The sequence below is a fragment of the Cyrtonyx montezumae genome, unplaced genomic scaffold (assembly GCF_038088225.1).
Source record: "Cyrtonyx montezumae isolate F1298 unplaced genomic scaffold, pur_monq_1.0 scaffold_10, whole genome shotgun sequence".
Classification (NCBI taxonomy): domain Eukaryota; kingdom Metazoa; phylum Chordata; class Aves; order Galliformes; family Odontophoridae; genus Cyrtonyx; species Cyrtonyx montezumae.
The window spans coordinates 41,396,737-41,413,409 of record NW_027071826.1 but is presented as its reverse complement, the minus strand read 5'-3'; the positions used below and the strand labels follow the sequence as shown (position 1 = coordinate 41,413,409).

The following is a 16,673-nucleotide window of genomic DNA, read 5'->3' as shown; positions in this document are numbered from 1 at the left end:
TGCAAATGTATTTGAGTTGTTCTCGTTGAAGACAGTATGTTGAATCTCATGAGGTTACCCTAATCAAGGCAACAGTAATGTCTAAGAGTATTTTGTGTGGGGTTTGGTTTAATGCAGTTTTGAAATTGAGGGAAGCAGTCCTTTCACTGTGGTATTGCTTGGCCCTCATCCAAGCCGTTTCTCTTACTGCTAATCTTTCATGCTTTTACCTTCACAACTCTACTTGTCCAATTCCAATTGCTGAAACCCAGGCCCAGACAAAATACCACTTAAACATCTACCTAAGTCCTTGCTCCCCTTCTGAACCACCTCCTAGAGCCTGTGCTTGTTCTAATGGGGACCTCAAGGTATCACTGTTCTTATTCTCTTATTTTAAAGGAAAAAGAATGTATATTTTGCAGAGCTTTAAGTCTCTGAATCAGGCTTTTATTTTTTCAAGCTGGAAAGTATGGTTTCTGGGGAAAAGAGCTTGCTAGCTGAGCAAGTTCAAAAAGATCTTAGCAGTTCCCCAGCAATTACTCATTTCATCAATCCTCTATATTTAAGGTGAGCTAAACCAAGTTCTTTCCTATAATGTCTACTTCAAATAATGCTGCTTTACATTTGGAGAGCCAAATAAGGAAATAGAACATAATCTTCCAGAAGTTTCTTTCCCTTTTAGTTTGTGTAACTCAGAGTTGCTGTAACAAGAGCCCTTCTTTCTATGAAACCTGTTTAACATATTCAACTAAATGAACTATCTTGCCCCCCCAAAAAAGAGTGAGCATTTTCTGTGTGCCTTGCGCTAGCGTTGGCTCTTGAGGACATTTCAGCGTTTGTCAGTGTACTAATTGAGCAATGCAGTGTGGACAGCTTCTGTGTTCTGATTTGTTGTGCTTTTTTTTTGCTTTTTTTTTTTCCCTCCCTCCCTTCTTCCCCTTTTAATTTGTCTAGGAGATAAAAAGCCCTTCCAGTGTTGTTTCCTGCAAAGACCATTCTTAAGAGCTCGTTGGACAGCGCAGGGCTCTTGAAGTGATAGCTAATTGGTGAAAGAAAGGCCCCAATTGTCTGGAGGGAGCTGGAAAGTGCTGCGTGTGCTGCTGAAAGGGACTAGGGAGAAGGTGCCTGGTTTCGCTGAGCAGCTGCTGCTGGAGATGTTTGGAGATTACATCAGCATTGGAAAAAAGGGGCAAAAAAAAAAGTCCAACTTCACAGAGACGGAGTTTATGGAGTTTTTTTCCCTTTCCAAAGGTCTTCTGACAATACTGTCATTGTCAGTATAAGAGTTGTTAATTCTTCATGAATAGCACATGGGGCCTCTTGACTAAATGGTACGTTACATGTCCCAGATCTGTCAGCTGGGCTCTTCTCTCACATGCTAGTGAGATCACTTTGATTGGAATGTTACAGGAATTGCTGGGCCGGCCGTGCAGAACTGAATGCTGCATTATATAATTAGATCTCCCAGAGTATTTTTTTCACATTACCTCATTATTCTAGCTTAAATATGGAATCAGCCCTTTTGATGATTTTACTGGTTGTAATTATATTAATACGATTCATTTTATGGTCTTGTCTTAGCACTTACATAGATTACAAACTGTCTCGAAGGTTTCCTGACAGAAGAAAAGCACTCTAAGAAACCTTAAAAGGCTTCTTCAGGTTTGAACTGACAATGAGGGCAACCAGACAAGGTAAATGGACCTAGAGCAGATTTTACCTTGGCCTCTGAGGAGAGAGAAATGGCCAACTCAATGAAGATCCTTTTGAAGGCCTCATTCTGACAGAGAGGGGATAGGAACCACAACAACTGATTGAGTCAAACGACTTCCTGGGCAGGACTGGGGCAAGAATTTTTTGTTGGGAACAGGGTTATGGACATTTGCCAGTTAAACGATCTGGACAAGCTGGAAGGGATCCTATTGTTGGGCAGTCCAAGACTGTCAGTGGCCCAGTCTTGCTACGTGAAATGTGATGGCCCATTGCCTGCTGGATAAGCTGCTGGTCTGCATGATAGGATGTCAGCTGCACACCCTGCCTGCCTGGATGCAACAACTGACTGTGCCTGAATGAACACGGAGATTATTGACCCAGCCCAGGATCCACCTCTAATGCTGCAGATCTGTAGAGTGGATTTTTACATGAATGACTTGTTTGCTAAATTCCTTTTGTGGTTTCTCCCTGTCCATCAGATCAGAAGCTAATTATAACTCAATGATAGCCCTTCTTGTCAGGTGGTATATCTGAGTATCAGAAGTGGTAGGACATCAATGCATAGTCTGTTCTGTGAAAAGAAGATCTGTGCATTATAGCTTGTTTGGTAGACTCGAGCTCTGCTTCAGCAGCTCTGGATGCAGGGGCACACATCAGTGCTTAGAGGCCTTGTGAAGTAATTTCTCTTCTAGGCTTTAATAAGGAGCTATCAGGAAAGGGAAAGCTATGGCTACTTGCCCAAGGCAGGAGTGACTTGAGATTTTTAGCTTAATGCATCTTACAAAGTGAGACATGGAGCTCCAAGTGTACTGTCTGCTTTCAGATGATTGCTACACTGAGTCAAACTGCAAAAAATCTTGCTACATACACAATACCATTTAACATCTGCTTTTAGAAACTTGGTTTTCCTACAGCAAAAGCAGGAAAATTGACATGAGATATGGTATGTGTTCATATAGTGGAAGAGAATAAACGTCAGGCTGATTGATTTCCATCTCAGATTTTATTTGTGGTAGATAACCAAGCTGCAAAACAGTTTGCAGTGTCTGAAGATGCATGTCATTGACTTGAAATCTAGCTAGTAAATAAATTAAATGTAGATGTAACTAACTCCCTTGTCTGCTTCTGTGGGTCCTAATTTTAGGGATGATTCTTGTATTTATCTTTTTTGTTTCCCAGTACCAGTAGTCCACGAAGGGAAAGTGAAATGTCTATTTGCCACGCAAACAGACTTCTGATAATAAGCAACTGGGAATATAGGCACAGCAATGTGATGTTTTACATCATTACTGAGAAAATGAAACATGTAGGGATATTCATAGTGCTTTTAAAAGCAAGTCTTTAAATCCATTCTTTTGATTATATTGAGATTATACTTAACAGCGTCGTATCCATATTAATAATTTAAAAATGTGAATATAATGAGGCATGTGGATTAATGTCCTTATTATTTGTTTAAATAAGGAGCTGGCACTAGTGTAGAACTCACAACTTTGATCCCTTTGTTCCCACAGAGTAGAATGTTGAGTTTTCCACGTAAATCAGAGATGATGGTCTCGTTATAGACCATAGTCTTAGCAGGCCAAATTTTCATTGATTTCTGTGGCACTATTAGTAGGAATGGCAGGATGGAATAATCAGAAAGTTGTAATGTTTGAGTTGCCATAGTCATCTCCTTCAATGGCTAACTAGTGTTGTGTGTGGCAGGTGGGCCAATACTGGGTGAACTTACTGACTGATAGATGTATGGAGTAATAGATATCTTCCTGCCGGTGACCACTGTCATGAAACTCAGCACTGCCAGATATGGGGAACAGCTTGTCAGTTCATTGGTTTTGTTTGTGATTGTTTTTTTTTTTTTAAATTGCTTGATTTGGACCTGAGACAAGTTACAAGAATTTTACTGATTATATTATAGTCAATGTTTGTTATAATATGGGTCTTCATCCTATACAGGTAAAACTGGCTGGAAACTCAAAGATTTTACTAGAACATCAAATCTTTGAGGCAAGTGAAACTAATAAAGTAAATATTTTGTCTTAATAAAAATTTTACTAATTTAATTTGGATGTTTTGAACTCCATAGACATTGAATGTAATTTTAATGCTTTGAAGTTCCTCTTCTGGTGTCTGAAAGTCCATTGTATTTTTCTGTTGATGAGGATTTCTGTGACGGAACTTATGTTGTCCTTTAATTTAACCATCTGTCCAATTGTCACTGTGCATACATGTTAGTTTCTCTTTACATGGAAGTGCAGCAGAAGAAAATTCTGGTGAATAAATCCGTCATATCAAGTAGCTGTACTTTATTTAAGATCTACCCAGAAGCCATATTTCAATGGGAGTTGAATAAATTTGACTGGAAATCACTCTAGAGTCTTTTGAAATTGATTCAGTTTCAGCTAGATATTTAGAAAGGTTCTTATGCCCCACTGGTTTTCTTGTGTTTAAGGACATCTTTAAAAATCAGTCTGTGTTTAAGAACAGTTTTGATCCATGTGCAGAGTGAATGAAGAGTACAGTATGAAGCCTCCATTCAAGACATGAAACCAAGGTATATGTAAAGTAAGAGGAAAAAAATATCTTCACATTGTAATGATATACTGTATCAGGTACTGATATACCAACAACTAATGTTGGCTTTTTGGAGCAATACTAAAGGCAGACATGATCACAGAAATTTATATGCTACCTGTAATACAATTTAAAAATAACCTTTGTCTAGTATTCCTGTTACTCAAAAAGCTTTGCATGTGAAATAGTACTCTGAATTTCTTTTTGCTTATCTAGTACTGTATATATTCCAAAAATATGTATGTATATGTATTTAAAAAAACACAAACCCCACAGCTGTTGAAGTATATGATATATGGATACAGAACTGTTACTGCAGTATTATAACTGTTCCTTACTTTTCTAGGATTGTGCTTTGTTTTGACAGAAGCCAGTATTATTTTTTGTTACTACAGATTATCCTAACTCCTGGTGCCTGAATTTCCACTTCTAAGATCAAGTTTTATGTGTGAAAATATTGTCATTTTAAATGTAGAGCATTTATGAACTTTCTGTGGGTACCAATATAGGTATGTATCTGCATGTCTTTTTATATGGGAATGTAATGACATGATAACAGCCATTTCCACATTGTTATGCTCCTCAAGTTTGTATGGTTCTGGAAGGAAAAATGGCTGAGATTAAGCTGCTTAAGTAAATGAAGTTGCAAAATGCTATTTGTACTGCTGGATATTAGAAGAGTGTAAATATATAGAAACCATTTTCCTGGTACCAGTGGTACCATGTAAGTAAATTCGCTCCCGAATCAAATAGCCATTTTGAAGTTCCACAATTGATACTTTGTGGTACTTTTTTTTTTCCCCACAAGGACTCAGAATCTTTCTGACCTGTAAAAGCTCAATTGATGGTAAATATCCTGTCGTCTGCTAATGTAATTTCTGTTTAACATTCTGTAATGTGCACAAAGTTGGCATTATGGACTGCATCATGGTATGGAGAACTAATTACTGATAAGGTCATAGTTTGGTAAGTACAAAATCATATTTTTTGATTAAATGAGGTCTATAATTTTATTTTGCAGTGTCATCACAATGGCATCCACTTAAACAATTACTGTCAAACTGTGTAAACCAAACTCCAGTAGGAGTTCCTTGAATAGATCTGGCGATGCAACAGGTGGTCTAATTACTTTAGGTAGGTCCATTACAGCAGGCTTCAGTGTGGAGAAGCTGGAGACCCAAGAAGGGATACAATTAGGTTGGCTCTTGCAGAAGGAATCTGGACAGATGGGGGCCTGATAGCTTTGTTCACTAACCACCTACGACAAACTGACTCATCACAAACTGGGTCTTGGGGGAAGTATTGTAACTACATCATAGCTCTAGGAAACAGTACAGTACAGTTAGAATCTATCGAGGTTGAACAAGGCAACAAATTGTAGAACAACTAATCAGTAGCAACCTCATTTCTGCTATGTTAGCAGAAACCCAAAGTAAAGCCATAAAATGTGGGTGTTTTATGCTTGATTAGCACTGAAGTGGGTGACCTTCTAGTTTGGCACCTCACTACAGGTGGTACTAGTAACAGCATCTAATTCCAAGGCTTCCATTCACTTCCAGTCCTAAAGCCCTATTTTCAGCTGTTCACAACTTTGTCAAAGTCTCTTTTCAAGTTAAAACTTTCCATGTCACATTGGGTGTCTGCCTTGGGCTGAATACTCTTCAGAAAGTTTCAGCCAGAACAGTTTAGTGCCTTCCAAGAACAAGGCTGAAGAAAAATACATTGTTTTACCCCTGCTAAAAAAAATACTGGCAATACTTTCTCTGACCAGATGTAGTTGTTGCATTCTGGAATGCGATATTGGTCTGAACTGTTTTTTTTCTGTCAGAGATACGTAACTCTTGTTCGCATAAATGAAATTATCTGAATACTTGCTTGAAATTCAAGGAGGACAAGGCCAGATCTCACCTGGGGAAACAAGGATAAGGAAAGTGTCAGGAAAAAAAAAAACCTGTAATGATGTTATAGGCAAAGGAGGAAAGTGAGCTGTGAATGTCTGATGGAAGGTGAGCTAACCTGTATCATGCAGGATGGCTGAACAAGAGCTGCTTGGTGGGTGAGAAACAAGCCCTGTTCAGGAAAAGGGTCTGGGACAGAAGAATTAAACTGCTTGGAAGGAACTGGAGGAAGCTGTTTGTACAGACCTGATAAGGAACAAGAGCATGTCAAATAGAGTGGAAATAAGTGAGAAATAATGCTGAAACAGTGAGGAGGTAGACACTGAGGCTGCATAGAAGGACTGAAAGCAAAGCCCATGCAAAAGCAGGTGAAGGACTGACTGAACACCAGGCTGAGGTAGCAGACAGACTGGATGAAGACAGGAGAGTTTGGGCTAGCAAACAGGACAAAAGTTCAGGCTGAAATAAATGGTAAGGCTGGGCCTGGGAGGCTAAGGCTTACCAAGCAAAGTGATGTTTCATATTATTTTGGTTTTCAGAAAATTTCTGTGGATATTACTGTCAAAAGTTCCTCTGTCCCATCTACCAGTGATCCTTCAGCATAAAGCTCTCTGGATCTGTGTGCTCTGGTGTTGCTGGTGAAATGGAAGTATCAGGGTAGCCCTGTATGCTAGGCATCTACCAGGCTGCATTAAGAGGATGTAACAAAGTTACACACTGAGATTAAGACAGTTATAGAATTAAGGCATTATGTGTAATTGCTGTTCTGCCCCCTGGGTATTATGATACTGTCTTAAACTGCACTTTTCCTACAGGTTCTTTTGCTCATTGACTATAACGCATTGACTATAATGTTCAGTGATAGAAGCTAGTAGCAGCAGTGCACTGAATGTACTGGGAAGATGGAGAGTGACAGCTCTAAGAAAACTGTTTTGAGAGGAGTCATGAGAAAATTAGTTCTGTCTTTGCCTATTGTTGAGTTCTGAGTGAAAAAAATCCACAGAAGTTTTCTGCTTACCTGGAGAGCTACGTCTAAGTTTCTTAGGTACCAAGAAATAGCTTCTGCAGATTAATTCAGTTTAACAAATAAACTGATACCAGTTTAACAAGTAAATTGGTCCATTCAGAATTTAAACTCTGAGAATCTGAGGTGGGATACTGTCCTATTCTTAATCTCAGATATCGTCTGTAGGTCATAGTGGGACATGATACAGATTTAAAAGGACCAGTGATCTGATTCTGGAGTATTTTGCTCTACTGACCTTTGTTTTTGCAGATGCAAATAGAGTGATTCTTCTGTACCTTGGTTTCTTCCATCAGCATCTATGAAACATATAAATGTTGAAGGATGCTTAAGAGGGAATTATTCTTGCACAGGGTAACAAGCATCGATGATAAAGAAAATGAGCTTGAGAGCTCATTAAGTAAGCACTGTCCATCCTGTCTGCTGAATGTATCAAGAATCCTTTAGAAAAAGACAATCTACTTCATAAACAAATATAACAAAAAGGAGGGAAAATAGTTTTGCTTCTCCTGTGCCATGTAAGAGATAGATAGCTTCTTCTTTCTAAGCAATAATGGGCTTTTATTATGTCCACTGGACTAAGATGCTCTAAAAAAGAGTGGACTGGTACTTCTTTAACTGTTTAGTTTCTGATCTTGTTCACTCTTCTACATGATTGATGACTAGCTACCAACTCTGAAGTGCAAGCACTCCGAGATTATGCAGAAGAATGAAAATAAGGGAAAATTATGTAAGATAGATACAATTCATACTGTTTAGGTAAACTTGGGAAGTTTTTAGCTTTGTATGTTGACCTGAAATAGCTATACTTAGTATCAGGCTACATGTCTAAATTCCTTAGTAGTAAAGATCCAGATGAACCTAAGTTCCACATTTAAAGGATAGTTTGAATCTACAACCAGCCTGTCTTAAGACACCATTTTTCACAAATTCTGTCTTCTTTGGAGAATCATTAGCTTTAGAGCTTTTCATCAGCATTTTAATTGAAACTCATGAGTCTGATAATCTCACTTTGATTTCTTAAAAGAATAATCTTTCTATTTACACGTATGTTATTAAAAAAATGCTAAGCTTTGGGAATTATTATTAAAAATCAGTCTAGAGAGAAATATTTCTCCTCCCAAATCCTTTCATTAAGTCAAATTCATGGGAGAAACATTTATGGGAGTTATGTGTGCAGGAAATCCTTGTGCTACAGATTGTTGGAACTTGATATTAAAAAAGTGTCACAGTTTGTCTGTCCTGTTCTCATTCTTTTCTTAGATATCTCCTGTTGGTCATGATGGGGCGTGTTGTGAAGCTAACTGGACTAGTGAGCTGATTCTGGAGTATTCTACTCTACTGGTCTTTGCATTTGGAAAATATGAATTTGTCCATGTTATATAGAATTAGACAATGTGACAAGTGCTTTCAGAGGGTAGGAAGAAACAGTATCTCCTGTCTGTGAACCCAACGCAGTAGAGTTGCACTGAAAGGATGAAGAAAAAATGCTGTCCCAATTATGAGCTACCTGAATGCATGTGACTTTAACATTTTCTATTCTGAACCTGGAGCAGGTACTTCTAGTATCATAGCTCTGTTGCTTTGGTAGTTGGTGAGATATCTGATTTTGTCTGCACTCACTGGTTCTTTCTTTAGGCGTGCTTTCTTTGGCATGCATCTCAGACCAAATATAGCGACTTCCAGATTTTCAGTTGCTGCAAGATGTCCCCCACCACGCCTAGACTGAAAAGGGTGCAGGATCCAGTTAGCTAATTTGTTCCTACGCAGTTGAAATACTTACATGAGCCCTAGACTGTGCAGTAGAATTAACATACTATTTTAAGGATATGAAGACTGCCGTGTGGGGGGACATATCTTTTTCACACAGAGCAGTAATCTAATTGGAGGTTGTCCTCTGTGTTAACCCTGTTAACATTTTATACTATTCTGGGAAACCCTGTAGCCCAAGTACTATGGAATGTAGTTAGGAAAAACAGTGTTTTCTCAAATATTTCTGATGTGGAATATTTATTTTGTAGCCAGAGAAACTTGTTTTGTTGCCAGGCAACTGACCATGAGTATGATCCACTGCCAACTGTATTTGAAAAAAGGAAAAAACCTCGTTACTTCTGCTCAGAGTGCATGTGAGCATTTACAGTGCTGTATAGAGACATTTTCAACTAAAATCTGTGCAACAGGATTCACTGTTAGTTGCCTCAGGTGAATATAGTCTTTTCCCATCACTGTCCCCTGAGTTACGTATATTCACCAATAGCAACAAACAGGAAGAGGCACCAGCAATAATTACTGGTGTGGGAAGTTTGGTTGCTTTCAAAATCCCTCTGTTTTGAAGTCTGCTTCATTGGAGCCCTAGATAATGCATTTACTCTTTGCTGAGCACCTGATCCAAAATCAGGCAACATCCTCATGTGGAGCTCAGTTATATTCAAATCATTTTGTTGGCTCCTTACGTTAGCTTGAGCAAGCCTCCAGTATCCACTTGTTCAAGCATTGCTAGTTTCATAATTCAGGTACACAAGCTGATTTTCAGAGGAGCTAAAGATGTTCAGCTTGCATGTAATAGATGAAGACTAAAATGAGAAATAAATTGCTTTGGTAGAAAATTGCTTATGGTGAGTGGCTGAGGGAACAGGGATTGTTCAGTCTGGAGAGAAAGATGCTCAGGGGAGATATTCTTGTCCTCTCTGATGACCTGAAAGGAGGTTATTGAGAGATGAGTGTTGATCTCTTCTCCCAAATAACAGCAATTGTATGAGAGGGAATGGCTTCAAGTTGCACCAGGGGAGATTCAGGCTGTATATCGGGTAACATTTATTCTCAGAAAGGGCAGTGAAGTACTGGCACAGGCTGTCCAGGGAGGTGGTGGAGTTGCTGTCCCTGGAGGTGTTCAAGAACCATGGAGATGTGGCACTTAGGGGGGCACAGTTAGTGGGGTGATATTGGTGGTGGGTGGAAAGTTGGACAAGATATCTTAAGAGATCTTTTCCAACCTTAATGATTCTATGACTCTGTGAAACTTTTAATTGTGGTTGTATCCATATCAGTAATGGCATAGCAATTCCAAATCTATTGCACATATATACTGAATGAGAAGTATTTATCTGAGCACTGTATGTTTGTAAATAAACTTGACTGTTACACAGGCTTAGCTCAAGTAAAGAGGCATTCTGGATTAACTTTGGTGATATCAACACTCACTCACTGCATTTCATAATGGATGCTTCCACCTCTGCTTCTTCACTATTTTGTTTTTAAATAAACTGCTTGGGTGGGTACAATGGAAAATGCTACCCATCTGGATAAACAGAAGGGAAAAATGATTGTTGATAGCAACTAGACTTGTTGCTAAGTCTTATGGAGAAATGGGTAAAAACTATGATAGTGCAAGACAGAGCTCTGAAATTTGTGGATTTTAGTAGGCACTTGGAGTGACTGTGGAATTTTTGGTGCTATATATGTATACCTCTCATAGCACAAATCTTTTTATTTTTATTTTTATTTTTTTCCCCAAAGAAGTTCAGGAAATATGTTTGTTTTAGTGTGTATTAGTTTATCTGTTCTTTGTTGTGCGTATTGTGCACTTCTGTGCTTCGCTGCCTGCTTTGGAGGTGATAGCTTGTGTTTCTGCTTGGAGAGGACAGGTGTCAAGTTCTTTATGTTTGCAAACACAAAAGGAGCGTGATGCTGTTCATATTCCAAAAGCTTGCTCTCCAGCCGTGGGTGTCCTTTCCATTTTGTCCTCCTTCAGAATAATACCGCTCAGTTGACCTTGTTTAGCAGTCCAGGCTCCACATGGTGGCATCACCTGTTTTGCAGTTTGCTTTCTGCCACTTGTGGAGACTGTGTGCAGGTGGTAGTTTGGTTGGCTTCTGCAACCACAGATGACTTTTAAGTCTGAATCGTACGTGAGGTATTTTCATGGCTCTTGTGAATTTAATGGAAAATTCAGGAACTGGATTACTTCAAATATTGCTCTCTTTCCATTTTACTTTAAGTTAAATAAGAATGACTATAATTCTTCAGTAAGACAGCAAAAAATATATTGAATTTGAAGATCAAGATGATTACCACATTTCTTGTGTGTTTGAGGGAATTAATCTTCCCTGCAATTATCCTCATTATGCTTTTTCTTTTTTTCTCCAATTATGAGTATGTGAAGCTTCTGTACTGATGACTCTGGGATTTTTATTAGCATAGTTTCATTTAGGAAAATTTTTGAGGTTTCAGGCTGGATTCCAAAAATGTATAATTATTCAAAGAGTAGGTCTCAACCGTAAAAACAGCTGAACTTACTATGGGTGCATAAACATCAGTGATAAATGCAATTTCTGCCATGTGTTAGTGTAAAGTTATCGATAAGAACAGCAGTACAAAATGACTCAAATAAATGAACTTCTTATAGAATTACATGTGCAACAACTTATTTATCATTTACAGCTGTTCTTTGGCCAGTCTATGGTAATATTTATTTTTATTACCTGTAAGATTTCTCAAAGACCAGTACTGAGTGGTGAGATCTCTCCTAAATATGATGAAAATAATTTCTGTGACAGTAATGCCTATGTGATGCTGACTGATGATCTTCTGTGTTAAGCCATGCATAGGTATATGCAAATGAAAAAAAAAAAAAGCATTTAAAACAACTTATGTTGCAGTACCCTCACTGTGCTAGAGAAGTTTGTCACCTCATAAGAATACAGAGTAGTCAGTGTTTCTCTGCATTTTACTAATGAATTATATGTAATTCTTACTATCTTGTCCAGTGTAAGACATCTGTGTAGTTACTAAGAGAGGAAGAGAACCAAGAAGTGTCTTTCTCTCCCTTGAGCCTTCTCATTCTATGGCAGCACAGTGCAGGACCAGCAGCTATACATGCAGGAAACAATTATTGGCTGTGCAAACTGAAGTGCAATGTAAGCAATTGAGAAAACTGAGTTGTTGGATGCGTGAAAATGTGCAAGGCATAATTTCCCAGATTAAATAAAATAAATAAAATATTGATATATCTTTGTGCCACAGAGGAGAAATTTGGGGTGGCTGTTTAACAGCTTGACCTCAATTACATGAGCATGTGAAGGATGAAGGAATAGAAGCAGCGTTCACCCAGCAATGACCAAACAGTGGTATGCTGTTAACCCCATCTGCTCTGAAACCAGGGCACATTATGCAGCACAGTGCCAGCTCGAGTTATGGAAGATAAGTTTATGGATTTTGGCTAAACGCAGGTGTATAAACAGCAAAAAATATGCAGCTGTACTTTCTGTTTTGATAATGGAATTTGAGAACTGGTTTAAAGATTGCAAAAAAAGTAATTTTGTGGCTTATTTGTGGCTCCATTTTTCAGTTGATGCAAATACAGTACATGCAAGTATTCAAATGGAATGTTTAGAGTTGTAATCCAAAATCTGGTCATGTCTCTTTACCAAAGTTCTAGTAAGCCCTCTCTTACCAGAGAGAAATATCCCCCGCTTCACAATCATTTCTCTTAGTGCAGCCCAGGCAAGCCAAAAGATTGCTGTCACACCATTGCCATAACAGTTCCTGTGCTACGTAGAATGCAAAGCTATATGCAAAGGGTGTGGTCAAGACATCCGAACAATAGCTGAAAAGAGCAACAGCTCCAAGTCATTGACAGCACCCACTCGTTTGCCAAGTGCTCGCTTGTGTTGTATGCACATGGCTGGGGGCTGGGGTTGATGGACATTTGTTTAAGCTGAAGCTGGCAAGCACACAACTGGTAAACAGGAGAAATAGAAGTGAGTCAAGTAGTAGATGTGTCTTCACGCTTCTTCTGGTTTGCAGGCATTACCAACCCAGTTTAAAAATAAAATCTACTGGTGCACCTAATGCAAAAACACTATTGGGTCGTATATCCTGAAGTGTGGCTTCTCTTTTTGTTTCTTTTTTCCTTTCTTGTTTTTTTTCTTTTTTTTCTGGATCTGAAAAGTAACAAAGTATTTTATTTTCCATAAGTGATAGTGTTCAAAGGTAGTGGTAGTTCATTAACAGACATTTTTAGTTATTTTTTCTGTTCCATTCTCATTTTTTCTGCCCCTTTTATTGACGTGAAAAAATGAGATACACAGCTTTAACAGTCACCTGTGGAATAGTGAAAGTATAACATTTTGAGGTGCTGTTTTCCCAAGGCTTCCAGAAGGAGTCTCTGTTTATCATTCAGCCTGCACTGCCAGTATTGGGTTACACTGGGAATGTGGAAAGCTATATGGGAAAATCTGTCAGGCTGTGAAAAGATCTCAGGCTTTGAAATTTTATGGGCCACACTAACTAATGCACATTCCATATTTCAGGGTGTCTGGCTGCCTTCATTTCCTGTAAGCATGTGACATATGTTGTAGGATATACGTGCATGTTTTGTCACAGGCACTACTGAGCCAATAAATGAGGCCACAGATGCAGGGAGTCAGAGGATGTTCTATTAGGGGATACATTATAGTGATACCTAAGACAGGTAGGTGTCTAGAGACACATACAAATACTGCAGATGCTACAGGGAACTGAGGATTTCATCCATAATGCCTGCCTATAGCACCTGGATAGCTACAGCCCAATTTGAATCCCCAGCAACACCTATGTTTATGCATATATGTTCATGGACATATTAATGGTGCTGGATTATGGGCACCTTTCTGTAGCGCTCACATTGTTTTTTGGGCTTATCCCCAGACCTGAATGTTATTCAGTCCTCTTAGTTTTTGTTTAAAATATGAAGCAAATACATCGTGAATCTGATACTTTTGCAAACAATTTTGTCATCAGGCAATTTAAGTATCATTTGCTGTAAACATCTCTAAGACGCTATGGATGGGAAAGCTGCCAGTTTCACCAGTCACATTGCCTTCAAAAGTACAATGAATGTACAGTACTCTGAACAGTCTGGAAAGAAAAGCCATTTTCCAGCTCTTAATTTCTTTTTTTAGCTTTTTGCAGAGCTCTGAAGTCAAATTATGATGATTTTTAAGGCAGAACTGTTAAATGCCAGTGGTTTGTCAGTGCTGGGCACATTTAAATTCAAAAAAGCATAGATGGACCCATGTCTAGTGTCTTACTATGTCATGCTGATAAAGTAAAGCTAGCTAGAATCTGTATGTTTGTAAACTTATATTAAAAATTATTGTATTAGTAAAAAAATTAAGTAATATAACTTTTTACTCCAGTGTTGATGTTTTTGGCTAAGGGTATGATTGTGTAGACTAGGAATTTAAGGAGGACTCTGTAAGATTTGACTTGGGCTTAGAATTGGATACCATATATTCCCTGACTTCAAAAACTGCATCTCTCATGGGCCTCATCAAATTGATTCAGGAATTTTGTTTTATTGCTTATCTGTGCCTCTGTTAACTGGGGTGGTGTGCATATTTGGTATTGATTCTACCTTGAGGGAAGAAATATGTGTTTGAAATGTCAATGTGGTGTGTGGGAGAGCCAGGCCCTGCTCCCTGCATGGCCAGTGTCTTCTGGGATGCTTTTACTTGGATTGCTTAGTCTTGGATGCCCAGTAGCATTTAATCATTTCCTGCAAAAAGAGATGAAAACAAGCTCTGTTTTCTATGGATCTGATACAAACTCCTCTCTGTTGTCTTACATAAAGAAAGACTAATTGCCATGTGCTGTTACAGGACACGTGTGTTTGTAAATATACTGAAGACTGATAGTCTCAAGTGCTACAGCAAAAGGAGTAAGGGCGGTGAAATTTAGCAAATATAATAGCTATTTTTCAAGTTATAGAATCGTGTACCTCAATGACTATTCAGTGTTCCCAAATATCTCAGGTAGTTTAGAAAACTGCCCACAGAAAATGAGTTGACAGGTAGGAGAAAGGCACAATGCAACTTTATTATTGACTTTATTGGCTCAGTACTAGACTATTTCAACAGGGCGGGCTAATTGAAAGATGTTAAGGTAATTATAACTAGTATTGTATGTTCCTTGAAAATTGCGATTGTGGATTTTTTCAGTGTAATGTACCTGAAAAAAGAAAGAACATTCTGAAGCTTGTAAATGTTATCTGAAAGTAATAAAAAAAAACCCCAACAGTGTGCCAAAGTTAATGGTGAGTCCCAAAGTAACAGAAGTTCCCTTGGTCTATTGTTGCCCTCTAGGAACAAAAATTCCGATGGGGAAACCGTTAACAATTGGAAAATTTTACCTAAACAACTAAGAAGATTATCTTAAGTAACATGACTAATGAGGAAGTATGGTGGGTCATGTATGTTGCACACTGGCATTCTAAACACATTAACAATTTACTGTAGCTAAGGTACTTGTGACATTTTGACCTGAAGGATGTTATTTCAGGGAAATACAGCTGTCTTTGTTTCACCCATACAACCAGAGGAACAGAAATCCTGACTGAGCTTTGCAGTCCTAACTCAGACAGTCACAGCCAGAAACCCCACTGACAGGACAGCTACACAAAGTAAGCAGTGGCCTGGACAGAGGTGGCTGCAGGGGAGTGGTGATGAAACCTTTTGCCATTTTTTGATTTATGGATTGTGTGTCTGTAGATACAGTGTCTTGCTGGGTTAGGTAATCTGTTACGATAAAAGAAGTCACAGAATGGAGTATCTTGAGGTAATCCTTCACAGCAGAAAGAGGACTTCAAAGCAATTTTGATTATTTTTGTAGTAAAATGAGTGTATTTTAAATTATAATATTTTCAGAACATCAGAAAGAGAAACTTCAAAATTTTGGAAGAAAAAGAAATCTTATGCAGAGATGTTTTTTTGAATACAGGAACTTTGTCTCCTTTATATCAATTAACCTCTTACTTTGTAGTGCTTTGACAGTGAGGAAGAACCCTTGCCCTGAGCATATATTTAACCCTGCTGTCACTGGTGCCACTTTGCACTGCAGGAATGATGTACTTCGAAATGAGTATAAATGATAAGTGAGTTATTATCAATGTATGCTGAAGGTGCTGTTAGTCTGAACCAAAATATTTTGGAAATTTTGCATTTAAATCTTGGAAGGAGATCACGTCCAGAAAAAGAAAACAGTGAGTTCTTTTCTGATGCTCAATTAATATGGTATATGGATATGACTAAAGAAGTGAGTATGAGATTTCACTGCTAGTGCTGAGGGAGTAATACACAGGAATTAGCAATAGAATAGGAGGAATGAATGGGAATATCCTCTGAGTGTTTGTTCTCTTTGAAAGTTGATCTCTTTGCCTGAGACTTAACTGTTACTACACAGCTAATGACTGATACAAATGGCTGTAGATAGGATAGATGACCTCAAGATTGATGGCTGACTGTTGTTGGTCTAGGTTTTTAATCCAGGCTTCTGCTGGAATGCAAAGTTCCTAGCTCACAATCAATTATACAAAGACGTCAAGAAGAAAAAGGGAGCCATGGTACTTGTCTGCTTCTCAAACTACCCAAGACGTGAAACTATTTTAACTTGCAGGCACATGCTCTTTAGTTCTGAGCAATTTAATACTTTTTTTCTTATTACAGAAC

General features: G+C 38.4%; 1 protein-coding gene across 1 annotated transcript; it reads left to right on the top strand.

The window, feature by feature from the left end:
• The first annotated feature begins 1,486 nt into the window (after window positions 1-1,486).
• SMIM38 (small integral membrane protein 38) lies at window positions 1,487-1,727 on the top strand. Its single transcript, XM_065755729.1, has one exon. The coding sequence runs from the start codon at window positions 1,487-1,489 to the stop codon at window positions 1,616-1,618; it is 132 nt and encodes a 43-aa protein (XP_065611801.1). The 3' UTR covers window positions 1,619-1,727.
• Window positions 1,728-16,673: the final 14,946 nt, after the last annotated feature.

Coding starts and splice junctions, on each gene's coding strand:
- SMIM38 (XM_065755729.1), top strand. CDS start 1,487: ATGGAATCAGCCCTTTTGATGATTTTACTGGTTGTAATTATATTAATA.